Source organism: Harpia harpyja, chromosome 11 (assembly GCF_026419915.1).
Source record: "Harpia harpyja isolate bHarHar1 chromosome 11, bHarHar1 primary haplotype, whole genome shotgun sequence".
NCBI classification, from domain to species: Eukaryota; Metazoa; Chordata; class Aves; order Accipitriformes; family Accipitridae; genus Harpia; species Harpia harpyja.
In genome coordinates, this window is record NC_068950.1 from 26,707,007 (window position 1) to 26,724,817 (window position 17,811).

At 38.9% G+C, this 17,811-nt stretch overlaps 1 protein-coding gene and 1 long non-coding RNA gene across 2 annotated transcripts in view; one reads left to right on the plus strand and one right to left on the minus strand.

Moving 5' to 3' along the window:
* Window positions 1-6,207, minus strand: part of FNBP1L (formin binding protein 1 like) — a 61,520-nt gene extending 55,313 nt beyond the window's left edge. The window contains exon 1 of the mRNA XM_052801542.1: window positions 5,950-6,207. Coding sequence (XP_052657502.1) covers window positions 5,950-5,973 — 24 coding nt within the window. The 5' untranslated portion in view covers window positions 5,974-6,207. The remainder of the gene's footprint in view (window positions 1-5,949) is intronic.
* LOC128148093 (uncharacterized) lies at window positions 5,478-6,919 on the plus strand. The gene is made up of 2 exons (XR_008237181.1): window positions 5,478-5,542; window positions 6,589-6,919. It is a non-coding gene; the product is annotated as an uncharacterized LOC128148093 (long non-coding RNA).
* Window positions 6,920-17,811: the final 10,892 nt, after the last annotated feature.

The following is a 17,811-nucleotide window of genomic DNA, read 5'->3' on the forward strand; positions in this document are numbered from 1 at the left end:
GGTTAAGCATTTTATCCAGTATCCTACCCTGGACAAGAGGAAATGTATGGCCATCCCATGCATCTGGAAAACTCTGTAATTTCACACTTTAGCCACAAGACACATTCCTTGCACACATTTGCAGGCCACAACAGAAAGAACACTGAATGGAAAGAGAATCCATACAAAGTACTGCTTGCAATCTTTGGGTTAAGTTGAAGGAGCAATCTGGGAAAAAACACATCTACATATTAAATAGACTATCGCCTTTAATGCAGTATATGTTAGCACACTGGAAAATGAGTTTATGGAAGATTAAGATTCAAAAGCACAGAACTTCCATGTGGGATATGGTTTGATATTTAGAATTACTTTCAATGTTTTTTTAACCATTTAAAAAATGATTTACTAGTATTAACAATGCTAGTGACTACATAACCACACGGTTATATTAATTGTAGAGAAAGGTTTCTCAGTTTCAAACTGCTTTGAAAAAAACCTTTTATTTAGCTAAAAAACAAAAAAAAAATCAAATTTTCTAAGCTACAAAATACAGAAAATTATTACAACAGAAATATGCTACATAATACTTAGCTACTTTCTGAAGTTCACTTTTTGATATTTACATTCTGTGGATGTTTTCCGTATAATTAAACTTGGCAACTTTTAAGATTAGACAATATCACCATGCGATTTATCTTCTTCTACAAAAAGAGAATATATGATTTTAATACAAAAAAGAAGCAATGTCTGAAACAGGCATCGAAAGCATAAGAAAATTTTTTACAGCTTTGGAAAAACTACTGATGCAACTGAAAATTATTTAATATTTTTGTAAATAAAACTTGGGTTTTGGCACGGAATTAATTTTGTTTATGGAAAGATTAAAAAGAGCACATCACCAAATATACTTTGATCTTTCTTTGGTCCAACGTAACTCATTTCTAAAATAGTATTCTCAGTGCCAGTGGTTTCTTAATTATAAAAGATAGTGTGCTTCTGGCCCCAAGGAGCTCACAACAATAGTATCATTAAATCTTCTATAGCCTTTTTTTTTAATCATGAAATCTTAGCACAAAAGCCCTCAGCAAAATTTCTGCTTTAAATATTTATCAAGAGGTGAGAAACAGATGGCTAGACTGGTTTTACAGACTGAAAATGTTCTGACATGGTATTCAAACTCTTTTTCTGCCAACTGCTATTAAGGGGTTCACAGAGGTTTGAAAGACAGAATGTGCATCAAAAGTTGAAAAACATCCTTCCTAATTTTTTTAAAGAGACAGCACAAACTCTTTAATTAATTTCCAAGGAAGCCACTTCAGAGTGCCAATCACAGAGGTTCACTTGTCTCTACTCACTAAGCCAAGAACTTCATTATCAACCATCCACCAATCTTCAAAGCTCCGTGAGCCATTACCATCAAAGCAAATGCACTACATATTCAATTTAACTGCACAAAAACCCAAGATGACAATAACCAGATACATTCTGTTAAATATTCTATGTTAATGTTATTTGTACACTTTACGACCATCACAAAAAGAACTCCAGATGTACAGAAACATACACACTGAACAGATGCTCATGCTGAGTAGATTCTCTAACATATAACAATCCATCATTATTATCTCCAAATATTTAATGTCACTAAAAAAAACCCTATTTTAGTTCCATTCATCTATTCTTGCCTTGGATATTGCAGCACAGTTTGATAGAATTCAGACAGGGGCCCCTTATAAAGTAAGTATGCAGGTCTGCCCAGGACTTCAATGTGTAAACCCTCTTACTGCTCACGAGGTGAAGATACACATGCTGCATTTGAAAAAAGCATGTTAAAAAAAAAAGTTAAAACTCTGAAAAGTGTATCTAAACAAACAGCAACAATTTTCTATTACTAATGAAGTGTAGCAATGCTACTTTACTATTATGTGTCCCCTTTCATCACATGATTATTGCTTTACAAATATTACCTAGGAAAAAGTTAAATATTACAGATAGCAAAATTTAGCACACAACAGTCAAATTCTCAGAAAATACAATTTCAACTGGATTACAGAAGACTAGACTCCCCAGTTCTCACTACTCTGTTCTAACCATTAAGAGAATATTATCATGCAAGGCAGTTTTATTCTCATCAGTGCATTTATCTTTGTAGTCACTCTGCAGCATATTCCTTACGGCATGTCCACGCAGAAACTTAAGATACTTTGGTGAACTATCTGTGGAATAATACTTTCAAAACTGATCAAAATTTTTTGGTGCGATGAAAAAAGCACAAAAGGGGAACACATTTCAAACAGCGCAGAAAAAGTTGTATAATGAAACAGTTCTAATGACAGGCTTAAATAAATCAACATATATTTTACTATTATTAATTCCCATTATGTTATACGATGCTATCAAAGGAAACGCAACAGGGAGCATGCTGTTTAGCCAAGACATACTGAAAAGCACGAAGTGCCTCTCTACTCAAGACACATATGCTTTGGCCAATGCACACCCGCTTCAGAGAATGGTGGTGTACTTATAAAAATAGTTGCTTGAAAAACAAAAAGACTCATAATCCACAAACAGAAATAGCAGCTACAGAATTTAAAGAATTAGAAAATACCGGTCCATCAAAGAAAATCCTTCCCTTGTTATGTCCCTGATATAACCATTTAATTAGCATATACATCATTTCAATGCCAGAACAGCCACACTAAATAAGTACAACATAAATACCAGACATGAGTTGCTTTCCTAATCCCCTATTTTTTCTTCTGGCTCTTTATTTGTCTCTAAATTCAACCATGCATGCTTTTTACTTTACCAGAAACAGCATAAAGCATAAAACTCCAGAAAAAAAACAAAGACCCAGAACTGTGAATCAGCATAAAATACCAATAATCAGCATGAAGAGATACAATCTGAGAAGGCAGAGTTAAGGAGATATTAGAACACCCGATACAAAATAATCAAATTTGCCTCAGTGAATCAGCAAAGCCTACATACATATTTGCAAATGTTCTGAAAAGCTATCATCTAGATACCAGTCTTAATCCTGAAAAATTCCACTGAAACTGACCACAGGTGCAAGTACTAATGAGGGAGAGCTTCAGGCTCAACGAGGTCTCCAGAAAACCTATGCAAAAAAGCTCTCTGCAGCTCGAGACTCTTAACTCGATGAGCTGCTAGTGCCCTGCTGCCATTAGCAAACCCAGTGCCGCTTGGTCTACTTTCTGAAGCTACACTGATGCTAGCAACAGGGAGCAATGAAGGAAAAGCTACAGTAGAACACAAACACATCTAATAGTTTATTTACTCCTTGTTCAGAGCCCTGTCTTTGAAGCTCCATTAATAGTGGTTTTCCTTGTGTTTTTAACCTAGATTTAAGGTAATTTTTAATTAATTTAATTTTGCGCCAGATTTAAAAAACCAACTTTTTTTGCCCAACACTAGTTGTTAAAATAATTAAACATTCAATATTCTTTTCAATCAGCAAGAGAAGCACTGAGTATTTTTCCAACGAAGAAACAGTGTGCTTTATAAACCTAATAGGTTTTTTTTTTTTAAAGTATGACTAGATTCAATGGAAAAAAATAACCCATTTAAAAGGTACACTTTAATGTAAAAACTTGTATTGTCAGTGTCTAGTTGTATAGTTACAAACAGACCATTTTACACATAAAGTTACCTCATTAGCATAGACTTGCAGGAATCTCCTGATATCAAGCAAAAAATACATTAAATTTTTCTGAAATAAAAGCGTTGCAGTGAAACTTTTAGCTTAAAATTCTGGCATTATTTCTTCAAACTAACATATAATAATTAGTGACTTAGGAAAACAACACCAGATAGTAGGTCTAGATAAAATTCAGCTAGTTTCATGACACTGTGAATGAAATGCCTGTCATTAAAAGGAAGTCTGAGGTCAAAATCCACCTTTTTGTACATATTTCTTAAGCATATAAGGAAGATAAACATTTCCTTACAAAACCGAATACAAGACAAACTACCAAACTTTTAACTGTCATTTACAAGCTGAACAAAGAAAATTAAGAAGCTTCCAAAATGAACAGAGTAAGTTAAAACTCTGCTTTCTAAAGAGATACATACCTAAGCACGTACAGAAGAAAATTCAGCGCTCTCCTAAAATGCAAACCCCCACTCTTCCAAAACATTGACCTACAACCTCTCATCTGAAGTATATACAAGCATGAGCTACAAGGACACACTTGTGCTGCCAATATAAGTCATGGCTTTTACTTACTCCTTACTGTAAATATTACAAGAGTTTTATATTTCAGTTTTGTTACAGCAGTGCTATCAGTACTTCACAAGTGTATCTTATCTGAATTCTCATCATGCCTATAAATCCTAATTAAGTACAAGGTACTGTACAAAACACTAAAGTAACCCCTAAATATCTTTAAATCAGGCTTCTCCATTAAGTACACTTGATGCAATGCTTTTACATCTTCATTTCGCATAGCCAGACACAACTTATTCAGGTGGCTTCAGGAGCTTCACTGGCCCAACTCCTATACCCCACCCACATACTCTGACTGCAATGCCACAGCCTGCCATTGACTCCCCAGCTCACTTGGGCAACTAGTTGTCTGGTGCTGAGCAGATCTTTGCTCCTCTAGAGACTAACAGCCCTGTACTAGAAACTACTGATAAAGGAATTTAATTCAACTTCAAATTTAGAAAAAAGTATAATGCTAGCTCCAAGTTAAGAGTTCCTGAACAGTGCTCAAGCTGCAATGTTTAACTTTCTGTAAATTTTTTTTTTCTGAGTGCAACTGTCTGTGCTTCAGTCTTTAAAAGCAAATAAACAAAGAGCAGGGAGCATTTAAAACGAGGACGGTAAACCCTCCTTGGTACTGTTTTTGGTTGTTTTTTTTTTTTTTTTTGCTTAAGCTTTCCCACGATCGGTGTCAGCTCCAGTTATAGCAGCAACAGTAGGAAATCTGACAAGAGAAAATAAAACGTCCCACAACTGCCTGCGAGCAGACATCACTGTGCTTCACTCCGGCAGACTCCCCCGGGAGAAGCCCCTTCTTTACTGCCCTCAGCACAGCCAAAAAACCTTCGGAGGAGGAGCGGAGGTTTAAGAAAAGATCTAACGTAACGCAGACACAGGCACACAGACGCTGTCCGTCTCCTTGCTGCCAGTTCTTCATATTAAAAAAAAAAACAAACAACAAAAAAAGACAACCAAAAAAACCCCCCAAAAACCCCAATACAGTATTAGCCAATGTTCTGGGGTCCTTTTAGAGACAAAGCTATGCAATAGCTGCTTCCAATTAGGGGCGACAGCTCAAAACGCTTTACTCGTCAGAGCAGTCCGGCGGTTTTCGGGAGAGGAGCAGCCCTGCCACCGCCCAGGGGGTGCCCAGTGCGGGCCGCGGCCGCTGCCCCTGGCCGAGCCGCCCCGGACCCCGCCCCAAGCCACCCCCGAGCACACCGCCGGCGCCAGCCGCCTCGCACCGAGAGCCCTCCCCTCCTTTCGCCTCAGAGGAAGGCGGGGGGCGCACACAAAGAAGCCCGACCTGCTGTGACCGTTACCGGGCGAACGGTGAAGGGCGAGGCGGCGGGCGAGGCGGCCCCCCCCCCGCCGCGGTGAGCGCCATGGCCGCGCGGGGCGGCGCGCGCGCGCACCCACATCCCGGACGAGGCGCTCCCCGACCCACCGCCCCCGCCGAGCGCCCGCCCCTCCTCAGCTCCCCCTTCCCCAACGCTTACGCCACCTCCCTCCGCCGCTTCCAGCGTCTCGTCTCCTGTCGCGTCCCCCCCTCACACCGCCCCCCGAGGCCCCCCCCCCGCCCGACCCCCCTGCCCGGTGCCCGCCGCTTCAGCGCCGAACAAAGCGCCTCGGCGGCCACCCCAGCTCCGGCCGACCCGCGCCTCCCCTGGAGAAGCCGCCTCAGCAGACAAGGGAAGGCGGCGAATCCCAGACACAATGAGAGGCGAGCCGAGACTCACCCACAGCTCCGTGCCCCAGCTCATGGCTGCTTCGCGAGCAGTGCCGGCTCCAGCAAAGGCGACGGCGGGGATGAGGCGTCGGCCGGAGAAGGGGTCCCGCCGGGCAGCGCCGGTGCCCTCGGTCACCGGGGAGAGGCGGCGGCAGCGGCAAAGAACGACGTCGCTCCCAGCTCCAGCTCCGCCTGGCTCGGGAAGGGGGGGAGCCGCGGAGGAGACTGGGAGAGGGGCGGGCCCGGCTGAGGCGGCGGGGGGACGGGACGGGACGGGACGGGGTGAGGCCGCCGCTGCGGCGGCGCCACGCGCAGCCCAGAGCCCCTAACGGCATCGTGGGGGGCGGGGTGAGAGGCGTCCCGGCGTGAAGCGGCTCCCGTTGCCGGCTGCGTCGTTACTCTTTAACGAGGAGGAGGAGGGGGGAGGGGGCGCCGGGCGGGAGGCGGCAACGAGGCCCCGGGTCTTTGTATCCCGCCCGGCTGCGAGGCCTCCTCGCCTCCCCCCAGGAAAGCGCTGACTCACGCCCGGGAGAGGCGCGGGAGTGCCGCCTGCCTGGCCGCGCACCGGCCTCCCCTGGCACGGTGGCGAGAAAGAGCAATAAACAAGGATGGATTTTTTTTTTTTTCTTTTTTTTTTTTAACCCCACAGGTGTGTAAGTAAATCACGAATTGAGAAGTTGGAAAGTACGAGGCTGACATCTGAGGAAAAATAACCTATTTTTCATGGAGTGGTTGGATGAATCATATCATTGAATGACTGTAACAGGGAGTTCCCTCAACTAGAAGAGGAAGGATGTTAAATCCTCGTCAAAGGATTATTTTTTCCACCAAAGTGTCTGTTATGAAGCTACCACCAGAAAGCAAAGGCTTTGAAAGCCACCCCCGAATTAACTTCTCCTGTCAAGGCATCAATTTCTGGATTTTCCTCTCATTTTTACTTGAAGTCATTCTTATAGGCTGCAGTAAAAACTCAGTGAAAATACTGCTGTCTTAAGTCTCTATATCATGGAACACAAATTACTTAAATCCAATAATAATTTCATTTCCAAGTCACATTTCAGGTAATGTTCCTTTGCATCACACTTAATTTAGGTTTAGTCCTATTTTCCACATGAAAGGAAAATGCAAGTTCTGCTAGATGTATTAGAATAGTATTAACATCAGAAATTATCAAACTAAGCAGATGAGATCACAGATCAACAATGTAATTTCTGGAGTGAAATGTTTAAGCTCATCCCATTACACAAGAAAGGCACTTGGGTCTGTGGGGATCCACAAAATGAGTAACTGTGCCACATGCTGCGGTGGCCTACACATATGTTTTAGCAAGCCGGTGGTCACAGAACCCCCAAATTTTAGACTCTGAATATTAAATTCCACACTTGGGCACACTTCAGTTGAACTCTGACACATTAACTCAGTTTGTAGATTGCATGTAGTACTGAAAATATTCACCAAGCAGAATACATGTTGAGGATTCAGGTAATGAAGCAGAAATAAATGATAAAAATTATGAATAAATATATATTTTAATTCACTCAACTTACACACCTTTCAGGAGTAGGAAAAAATAATTTCCATTAAATGCTGTAAACTTCAATTGAAGTTTTGGTTAGCTACCAGCTCACCACACACCTTTATAAAATTCTTCAAAAAATACAATCAGATGATATAATGAGATAACCTGGTTCAAAGCATAATTAAGTAAAAATTAAAAGAATTTTCTCCTCTTACATACTTTTTAATATATATCATTTAAATTAATACCTATGTTATAACTTGCTGCATATGTAATAATTTTAGAAAGATGGATTTCAAAATCTTTAATCATGCCTTAATCCATATGCTGCTGTGTCCTAACCAAGGTTTATAAATGCACCCAACGATCTGGGCACCTTTGGTGCCTGATTTGGCACTTTTTTTTTAAGTGTAATTTTGAGAAACAAATGTACACTGAACTTTAAACACTGCGGGGGAGAGTCCTGACCATTTAAGTGAATTAGAAATTTGCTGCTGGCTTCAGGAGAGCCAGGATTTTTCAGTCTTTGATCATTTCAGGAAAACTCATCTTTCCACTTGTTTCAGCTCAGATATCTAAAAATGAACCCTAAAAATAACTTTCAAGTTAAAATTTTCAACCTTAGAAGCCCCAATGGGGTACTGAAACTCAGTCTACTGGAAAATGGATCCTAAATTCTAGATCTATGGATCCAGAAGCCTTGAAAATCATGCACTTAACTTGGCACTCAAATTTGAAATACTGGACTTTCATTGCATGAAACATACATCAAGAGAGTTTCAACATGTAATATACATATATATATTTATATTTGTGGTTGGTTGATTGATACGTGAACCCTCAGGTTCTTTTGCTTAACTCTTATTTAAGAACTAATTACTCCTATTTCTGCAAAATGTGCAAGGCCAACATTCTCAAAACGTCAGGATTTGTTTTCAGTTCAGAGCAATGCAACAAAATTGAATGTTTTATGGTGATCTCTACTCTTTTTAGGAGAAGGAAACTGCAGCCTGTATCACAGGTACATAAATACAATACTTAGCTTCTCAGTAGTGCTTAAAAAGCCTAATTCTAGCTAATGAGAGGTTTTCCCAGGACAAAGATGATTCCTTCTTTCCATGTAGCTCTTTTCAAAGAACATCTTTGCAAGCCCTAGATTAAAGCAAGCTTCAGGAGCCAGACAATGTTGCAGAGATTCTGGGTAACTTCACAACCTCCAGAACAGGTTGAGAGGCCCCTCTGAACTACTGTGTAAAATAGGTGTTATCACAGCAGCCTCTGGACTATACCTACCTTTTAAGAGCGTATCTGAAGAGAATGAATCAAAAGATACTACTGAACAGGCTTTGAACAAGCTAGCACCAGAATAGGAAACTGTATCGTTGCATTAGAGCACTTCTGCAGTCTGGCTAATTATTCACGTTCACAGGTTAACAATTAGACTTGGGAAGTAAGGCTGGTTAGGCCAGAAGCTGTACATATTAACATACTGTTTCTGGGACCCAGCCTAGTGTTTCTGCATGGAAGCATGATGAGCCATTTAACTGTATCAGTTCATTCACAGCTAGCTCAGGTCTTGGACCTTCATTGTGCAACGTAGAACCACCCCTAGAGAATTAGCACAAAATCTGACTCAAAGGATACAGTTTACAATTATCTGAGATACTGCTGATAGACGTTGTTTCTTCAGGTAAAGTAAATGAAACAGACTGGGGAGAGTTGGACAACATATATGCACTATAGGGAAATGGAAGAATGATTGCTTCCAATATTCCTGGAAAGGCAGTAGTATTTCTTAATCTAATCTGGACATATTATTTTAAAACATCAAAAACACAACATAAGCTTTTAAAGTCTGTGTAATATAGGATAAAAACCTTCATAATGCCTTTTGTACAGTTTTCATATTACAGGATTCCAAAAAATTCAAGTGCGAAGGCTATTCTTGCCAACAGATTTCAGTGGCTTTATTAGCATTTGAATTGAAATATGGGCACCACTGTTTTCAAGATTGGTTTCTGATTTTTAGTTTGCTTTCAACCTGTACTTCTTCAAAACCAGAAGTACATGTATGTATCAGGTACATATATGGAAATGTGCATTTCACCTTTACTTAAACTAGGAGCCACCTCTTCATCAGTAAAGAGAAGATCATAGCTCATTTCAACAATAATCTACAAAGGTAATTGATTGTAAGTTAGTTAAAAGACAAAAAGGACTTAGGTAACGTATCACAGAACCTGGAATTCATAATATATTAAGACCATGTGATTAAATCAAATTTTAACTCATTAAAAATAAAACAGAAGTCTTAGCAGCATAACACTTACCATTTCAGCTTAGCGAGAAGTCTGACATCAGTCATCATTAGGCCCTTTTCCTGCTTGAGTACACTCTTGTTTTAAGAGATTCCGATACATATACACTAAGCTACGCTCTCCTCCAGTTTAGCAGTTCAGGATGTGAAATGACCTAGCTGTGAGATGAGGAGAAGAGTCTACTGCATCTCCACAGGATATTGCCAGAAATGTTATAATTAATCATTTAGAATTTTGACATTGTTTCCATTACCAGGGATTGCAACTGGCCCTAGGCCTAGAAGTAATTAAACAAATATTACCCTACAGATTTTCATTCTTCTAGTCACATCCTTAAAAACACTAGTCAGGGTGTGTGTGGGGGGGGGGGGGTGGTAATTAAAAAAAAGTCTCACTAAAGGGGCTCAAGAATACACTAAAGACATATTTAAGTAATTTTTTTTACACACAGCAAAGGCTACGTGACAAATTGCATTGTTCCAGTATCCTTGTAAACCATTAGCATTTTCTGGAAGATGATGACAACTTATTTTTAGCTTAGAAAATTTACTATTATATTTAGCTGTTTTCCCCATCATTGACTAATTAATGCAGGCTTTAAAAGAAAACTGCCCCATTTTATTTTTAGACTGAATCCACATCATTCCAGTTATTACAATAGTTAAGTATTTTGTTAATTCTGTTCACTTCTCAACAGAATCTACTTGAGTTTACAAGTGGACCTAAGGATATTATCTTGGCAGAAAAAAAATTTGCATGATTAATTTGGAGTGGCAGAAAAGCTGTCTGGCACTCCCTGTGGGCACACTTTCTGAAGAGAGAAGCAGCTTAGCTTTCCATTGCCACAAAAATCAGCAGGACCAAACAAATTACTTCCAAATATCTCTCTCTCAGTGTGGGGTGCCATTAATCCTTTTCTGCGCTAGCCAGCAGTCTCTTTGTCATATTAAAATTGCATTTTTAATCCACAAAGAAAATGAAGTGTTGCAAAAACCATTAAGTATTACCTCTTTTTGCTTCAAAACCGAAAGAATTTCGTTCCCTCCTCCCTTTACACATGTATTTCCTCCATCACCAGCACTTTAAGTGCTCTAATTTTAAAAAGTATTGATGTTCATAATGCCTCCATATGGTGAGTGGGTAATCATTACTTTACAGCTCAGGAAATACTTTGAGACAAAAGAATAGGTGTCTTGACACTTCAGCTTGTGCTGAGTTCTCCACAGACTTCCTCTGCCTCCCAGAGGCTGGTTATTTAACCATAACCAGCAGTATGCAAAGAGTTTGTAGCTGTGCATCTGACTAGATGCTTACTTCCACTGGGTTTGTATTTCAACTATTAGGCAAAATAAACAGTTTTACTCTGAGACTGATTTTTTTTTTTAATTAAGCAGAAAATTAGCAGGAAACTATAGTAGTTAGACCACACCACCCCTACTTCAAGGCAGAAGGGAAACTGCACTTAGTGCAGCCTCAGACACTGCTTAGGGTGACCCGATTCTAATTTTTCTCCTATCTCTGAATCTTTTCCAGTCTGTACTGAAATGCATTTTATACAGCAGAAGAAAGGTATGTTTCTTCTTTTTCTCTCATCTCAGCAAGCAACACAGAAAGACATCACCAGTGATCGGATAACAGAACTGAAAGGACACTACTTACACCAGCTATAAATAGCAGGAAAATGAGAACTTCCATCTGCTTTTATGAAATATCCTGTGTTCACTCTTTTTGCCTGCACTGTAGCCAAGAGCACATCTTTCCATCCCGTATGTAGCAGAGGAAATGTGGTGTCAATCAGCATCAACTAGCAATACTCTTAAGTACAAACACCCTCTTATTTCACAGGAATTTGCTTTTTTCTGGTGAAGCAAGACTATCACATAACTCAGCATTTCCTTTTGATAACATTCAACTGTGTCCCAAGCTGGAGGCTGGACAATCACAAAATATCAGGGAATACACATAAATCATGATATCAAAATGTGATTTTTCTACTCTCTAATGCTTGCATTACCTGCTTGAATACTATAAATCCATTGGCTTCCATTGCACGTACTTTCAGAATTATATCAAAACATAACCATAAATGCCAGGGCTTTGCTACCTTAATTTCTGATATCTCCAGCTCACCTAACAAGTCTTCTCCATTCTCCCACCAACCCCACCCATGCACATTTCCTTACATTAAAAGAACATTGAGCTGTATCTAATATGCAGACTTAGGTATAGCTATGGTGAATTCTGATAGTAAAAATTTTTCATTACCGTATTATCTACAGGCATAAAGATTATTACTTTTGAGATAATAACCAAAGACTTGAATAGTAACTGCTATCTGCATCGACTAGCTAGCAGCTTTTGAGCAGCGTGTATGGGTTGACATACTGTATCAATATTGGAAGATGGAGTCTTCTGTCATGGTTCTAATTCAAGCTGTAGAAAAATGAATAGTGGATGAATATGTAGCTAAGGATCAGCACCACCCATTTTCAGACTCGCTAAAATATTTTACTATCATCTGACTTTGAATTATGACCAGAAACACAAATATATATGCAGTTGTGCAAAATCTGACTTAACATTTGAAATAATCACTATCCTGGGTTACTTGTTAATCTCATTAAAGGAGTTTAAATTAGAACTGGTTCATGAATTATCCCATAGACTGTAAGGTTCGGTTGACAGGTTTCAGTAGTTTCAACACAACCAGCTGAAACCCTTTTCCTGAACTTGACAGCCGCCTGCTGGCAAGCGAAAGAACAAGCTGTATAACATAATACCAACCTGCTTCTGCTGTAATCAGTCAGATCCTTTTCATCGAATAGGGTATGAGTTACATTAATTTTAAACTGAGAAGGCTGATGATCCCCTGATTGTCCTGTCTTCCATACAACTGCAGGTCTTGACTTCTCGCCCCTAAGGGACTTAATTTCAGTGGTCAGTGGTTTAATTTCAGGTATCCTCCCCTTGTTACTTTTAATCTGTGGTGGTTCCTCCTTTTCCCATGAGAAAGTTGATGTCCACGTTGCATAATACCACATTTAATTGGTGCACGAAAAAACTGCCAAAGGATCACAATCTGGAAGGAAACTTGAGTAATTCACATATCCAAGAAAACTCTCTCTCTCCCACTATTGATCACTTTAAAAGAAGAGGAATCAGTAAATAAATCAACAATAGGAATGAGAACACAAGTGTGCTGTGCATAGAATAGATATCCCACTAAGCAAATCAATTACCTTTCCATATCTCCCTCTTGTATTAATAAAGATAGCTACAACTCTGTTTATCATTCTTATTTGTTCCAAGTGAGATTCTGATCAGAGACTAACTGCAGAAATCTTCAAGTAAACCCAAAGAAACAAAAGCAAAAATAATCACTTGTTTAGGAAGGAATTTCATTTTTGTGACATTACATTTTTTGGAGCTCTAACTAAATTTGAAAACCAACGCCTGCTCTTTGGACTTAAAAGGCAGATCAAATCTAACAGGTAGTCAACTGAATCCTAGTAAGAGTCTTTACACACACACACACACACCCCCCCCGGCTTTGTCTTTTCATATTCTTCCCCTTGAGACAAGGCGAGATGCCAAGAGAAGAACATACACAATTTCTTAAGACTGTTTTTTTCCTTCCCTAACACACTCATCTTCTAGTAGCCAGGGTTTTTCCCTTTGGATTTACCACTGCCTCACGTACTCTCCTTATGTCCAGATCTCCTCAGCTGATGAATTTTTGAAAATGAAATACACAGAACATGAGGGTTCAGTTGTGTTGCTACTACCTTTGTGTCTTTAATAGCTAGTCCACAAAAAGAAGTTATCATGCCACTATTTCCTATGACCTTTTTTTCCACACTAAAAAAAATGCACCATTTTCAGCACCAAGTAAAAAATTTCTCTGAATTTGAGGACTAAACGGCCCCTCTGGGTTGGAATATATACACCACTGAGGCAGGTTACAAAAATATATCCAAACACAGATACATATGAAAAACCTATTTCAGCATTCAGAAGCTTTATATCCTGCGTTCATAAAGGAGAAACTTTTAAAATATGCTATTGTAACACAGTCAATAGCAGAGATTTCATTTTAGGGCAAGGTCCAATTCTCAATCACTTTTTCACATGATTAAAGCAAAAACAGTTAAAGCAATCAATGAAACGCCCTCTCCCTCCAGGCTTGTCTGCAACTATAGTTCTTCCCGCAGGACTGTGTGATTCATGCCCTAGATCCTTTTCATCTATGAAGGGAAGCCGGGTCATCATTTTCCTGAGAGAAAAGTTTGAGGCGTGATTTTTGTCTCAGAACATCAACTAACACTTTTTAAATAAGCAAAATAACATTTTTCTACATTTTGGAAAAGATAACTCACTAACAGCAGTGACAGTTTAGCTCTGTGTTTCCACATCCTGCAGACAGAATAAATACCTTTTTCACCTTCAGTCAAAAATTGCCCTTTTCATTTTAATGATACAATATATAAAGATAAACTAATATAATTTGTTTATAAAGCTTTAGTTTTCTTTAAATTTTATTTAGAACTATATATTTAAAAACAATTCTGTAAGCATCTCAAAAACAGTAATATTTTTGTAGAAACGAAAACATGATTGTTTCCAACAGTTTCAAGTTTCAAAACATTATAACATACTGAAAACAAGAAAAGAACAAGTTATTCATAATTTAAGGATAACGAGTTTAGCTGCATACAACTTACCCAGCAATCCCAGACAATTAAATTACCACAGGTATAGAATACGTAACACCATCAGAGAATGTGGAAGGTGTATGTACGTGCATATTTAAGCAGCAACTGTCTTTAAGTTTTGAATTTTACCTGCCTGAAAAATAATTATCTATGCATGAAAAGTTGTACCAGTTAGCTGTTTGCATTACAGTACAGAAAAAAAAAAAAAAATCTTTATTTGCTCACATTCCTCCTTCACCATACGGATCTTCTAACATTTTTATAAGTGAAGTCTCCTTTACTGCAGGATGGGATGGTGAAGACTTTCAGATTTTTTGCACTGCTAACACTGCCACTGCCCTGAAAAATTTAGTTCTCTTCCATGGGTTACACTGCTGCCTAACTGAAAAAATAAATTCGTACCTGCAAGAAAAAGGACATTGAACTGGATTTCTAGTTCGCCTGTGTTTTTTCTCTCTGTAGGCGACAGAATGAAACCTGAACACAACATTAATGAAACCAAGTCCTGGCCTATAACCAGCAACCCCAAGCACTGTGCTATTACAAATAAATGCTTTCATCTCCAACAATGACTTTTACAACAAGTCTGTTTGTTTTTCCAGTTACTTGCTCTCTAGATGAGTCACCTTTCCATGAAGTCTGACATGAAGATAACATCTTTTTCCTCTAAACAGTGCACCACCTTTTAGTTCTGTAGCATGTGAATGTGTTAGCATGGACTGTTCAAATACCAACATTATTACACTGGGCAGTGTAACATTGCCTACGCATAATTAATGCTTGTACAATGCTTTGAAGATATAAAAGTTTATGATTCCTGACTAGTAACAGTATTGAACTAATATAAAAACTGGACTAATTTCTACTGAAATGAGTGTGGAAATCATTCAAAGTTACACCATGCGATACTACTACTCCAACAACATTAGTTACCCTAGGTGGGGCTGAGGGAGAAGGGGAGAAATCAATGACTTCCTTTGAAACAAGAAAAAAGCCATCTCAAGTATTAGAAAAATTAATGACATGAACATTCAGCCTTAAAATTAATTGTAGTCTTTACATAATTTAATATACCTCTTATAAATCTTCACCTCAGATATGTAAAGCGTTGTAGCTGTTCACATTTAAAACTCGGGAAAAAGGAAACAGGCGGTAGCAAGCACTGTCAATCCTCACTTGAACATTTGGTTCAGGCTGTGGGATAGAAGTCTTCATGTTGTATTCCTGTAGTTGACATGACAATAAATCATGGCCATGAAGAATTAAAACCAAATGTCACCTTCCCCAACACATGCAGGAGCATCATCTGCTACATATTCTACCCCAGGTTATTCAAGTTTATGCTAGACTCATCCACCCAGCAAAACCCACGCTTATTGGATTCATGAATGATTGACGTATGGGATCTGGCATATCCAATTGGATTCACTGTCTAACCATTTTGCTGCAAAACCTCCACTCCCCAAGTCTTGGCTCAGTTGCATTATAGCACATTACCACAGAAAAGAACAGCCTCCGATTCAAGCATTCACTGGATCTGTTTCTTTCCAGGAATGCACAGCTCTAGCATACTTGTTGCCCCATGTATTCAAGAACTGGGATAACTACTTCCAATGCCATTATTAAATTCTCAAAATTACTGATTCCTGTAGCTATGTTTGCATGGAACTAAAAAGAAAAACACTAATTTCAATCAGGGAAAAAAAAAATATTCAAGCTAAGCACAAACATCTTTTGAAAAGGAACCTATCATTCCTGATTGCCAGCAAACCTTAACTGGCCTACACTAAGCCTCACTGACGCTCCTTTTCATCAGTGAGTTATACCCAGCATACCTAGGTCACAGATGGCACATTCATTGAGTAGACTTTTAGCAAGTCCAAGGGATCAAAAAGGTACTAATTTATCTGTAAGCAAAATCCTTCTTAACACTGGCCAGTATCCCACTGATGTGCTCCCACTGTGTAAGCTGCAAAGTAAAACTTTTCCATCTTGGAGAGATTAATAGTGTAATACTGAAAGTAAATTTAACCTCAGCATTCCTAACCTTTCATGTTACACTCTTCCTTCCACATTGTTTTGTGCATGGTTTACACAAAATCACAATCCACCACTGGGAGACTAAAATGAGGCGTACATTTCAGAGCAAGGGTTTTGCTGTTCTACAATGATCATTAAGTCACTTTATGCCCTTGACTTGGCACTGTTTCAAAATTATGAAAAGATTGACACAGGCATTATTACACAGAGTCCTCCTTAATGGAGGTACTTTTACAAAACCTGAAAAGCACCATTTATAATTGTGGCTTTCAGAGACTTTTTCCATTCTTGCAGAAATTCCTTTCCAGTCTTTCAATACCAAACTCAACTAGCCACATTTAAGTGGTGAAATCCAAATACCATTTTAAGTATTTGATGTTTAGAATCCTTAAGACACTTCCTTTTAAAGTACTTCAGTGTAGTAAATACAATTATGTTCATTATCCACAATGTCATGCAGACATACACTTTATTAAAGTAACAGAAAAGAAAGATTATGCAAGAAAGTCACTTAGTGAAAAGCACTCTGAAACAGACTATCAGAATAATTATGGAAAACCCACAGATAATCTCATCAACTCAATATTTAAGAAACAGACACATCCTTATACATGTTTCTTCTGAGACAAAGTAACAATACAGTTCACTAACCAAACTTTACACTCTATGTATCTGGTGTACCAAAAAATCAGTGGTACCACAAATCCAGAAATCTCTTGTCTTCACTGAACAGCTAGTGCATGGAAGCACAATAGGAAAGTAACAGAAAATTCTTAGTGTGTTGAAAGATCAGTGAAGATTCTCCCCCTGCAACTGCCAGAGTTTACTTTTCATACTTGAGGTGGAATGGCTGAACAAGTAAAGTAGTCTCTAAACAAACTATCTACATGAAACTAATTCAACAGGAGACTAACATATATTCTTATTTCCCCAGCATCTGCCTGTTGTCTTTCACTTTGTTAAACTGAAAGTATTTCAGTAGGTTATACCTGATGTACAGGGCTTTTGTCCAACTTTTCAAGTGAAGAAGGTCAGGTTATAAAAAATGCATATACACAAAATGCAATTCCCAACAGGAAAGAGAGCAGGTCAAGCCCAGAAATATTGTCTGCAAGCATTAACAACCCCAGTGAACAGCAATGCCATCCAACAGCACTCAGGTTGTAAAGACTTTGGTCACAAGAAGTGTTCAGTGGGTCAAAATAACAGCAGAGTTAAAGTAGTCTTAACTTTTTTCTTTATAAATGCAATGAAGACAGACTATTCATTAAATATAAAAGCAG